The sequence below is a fragment of the Panicum virgatum genome, chromosome 7N (genome assembly GCF_016808335.1).
Source record: "Panicum virgatum strain AP13 chromosome 7N, P.virgatum_v5, whole genome shotgun sequence".
In the NCBI taxonomy this organism is placed as follows: Eukaryota; Viridiplantae; Streptophyta; class Magnoliopsida; order Poales; family Poaceae; genus Panicum; species Panicum virgatum.
Genome location: NC_053151.1, coordinates 19,397,739 through 19,399,125, shown reverse-complemented (window position 1 = coordinate 19,399,125; position 1,387 = coordinate 19,397,739). Strand labels below are relative to the sequence as shown.

Here is a 1,387-nt window from a genome sequence, read left to right as displayed (position 1 = left end):
TGCTGCATCTCCGTTTTATTCTTGGCTACATGGAATACATTTTATTCTTGGCTACATGCAAGAAATTAAATGTGCTACCACTTGTAGCACCCATCCACAAATTAAACTCGCCACTGCCCGCATCAACGTGCCATCCCACACGCGGCGGAGCACGGACACTCAAATGCACACAACACAAATGACATGACACACCCGGCGGCCTCGCTATGAACTCGCATGACTCGATCAGGGGGGCCCATGTAAATACTAGGATACATAGTTGTGGAACAAGGTTTTTTTAGATAAAGAGTGGTGGAACAAGGCTAGCTTGGTCTCAATAGTAGAAAATAAACATGCATGCGCATGGGACTGACTGACGCCACGGCGTGACGGCCACTTCCTTGGTTTTCACGGTCATCACGGACCCAAACACTGGCTCTGACAGCCGACACCACAGTATTTGATGCCGAGCCCGCAAAACCCGAACTGGCTACAGCAGAGGCCATTGGCGCACACTGCACCGCTGGCCTGGACACCGCACTGTGGGTCCGCCTTCACCGGTGTGGCGGCGGCGAGACCCTCATGGCAGTTGCTCTGACAGTTGAGGCCGCAATACCTTGGGCCGGACCCGCAGTAGCCATACATGCTGCAGCAACGACCGTCGCCACACACGGAGCCGCCGGCTTGCCAGCCGCACTGCGGCCCGCCGCACGGCGCCTGGGCCTCCGCAGCCGCCGCGAGGAAGGCAAGGGCAAGCGCCGTCAGAGCAAGGGCCTTCACAGCTAGGCCTGCTGTTGCAATCATGCATTTCGGTGAATTTTCAGCCATCTTGATTAGCTATCCGCCTATGATGATGATTATGCGGCAGGGATGTCTTATATAGAGCTTGGGAACCTCAAGTATGTCTACAATGATAACCAGGTGTCCGTTATATAGGAGTCTGAATGTAATTGTGTGCAGGGATTAAAATGATGATAAATGTCAGAAAACAAGAATGATGATGTACTAGAATTTTGCATATTTATGAAATGGATGAATAAGAAAATAGTTTAATACGGTTGTGAAATCAATTACAAATGACATTTTTTATGTTTTCCTAAACACGAAACAGTTCGAATCCCGTTTTCACTGTGTCCAAGACTCCAATCATACAAATGCATTACGCTCTCGGTTACTCCGATCTAGCGAACCACACAAGCCTTCGGTATGAACAAAGAAATGTTCCTTCTGAAAGGATATACGATCACGTAAGTACAGGGTTAAAGCGGTATCATTGGATATTACAAAGGTGCAGGCTGCCACCAGCGAACACTGCTAGACTAGACTCAGGTACTTTGGTATATTTTGTCTCCAAATCTTTTTGCATGACGTTGGTTAGACTAACTTTTGCCAAACCAACGTCATAAAA

At 48.6% G+C, this 1,387-nt stretch overlaps 1 protein-coding gene across 1 annotated transcript; it reads right to left on the bottom strand.

Moving 5' to 3' along the window:
- Positions 1 to 396: 396 nt before the first annotated feature.
- Positions 397 to 807, bottom strand: LOC120680985 (root-specific lectin-like). Its single transcript, XM_039962547.1, has one exon. The coding sequence runs from the start codon at positions 805 to 807 to the stop codon at positions 397 to 399; it is 411 nt and encodes a 136-aa protein (XP_039818481.1).
- Positions 808 to 1,387: the final 580 nt, after the last annotated feature.

What these genes read in the sequence shown, in the direction of transcription:
- LOC120680985 (XM_039962547.1), bottom strand. Translation starts at nt 807, where the DNA reads ATGGCTGAAAATTCACCGAAATGCATGATTGCAACAGCAGGCCTAGCT.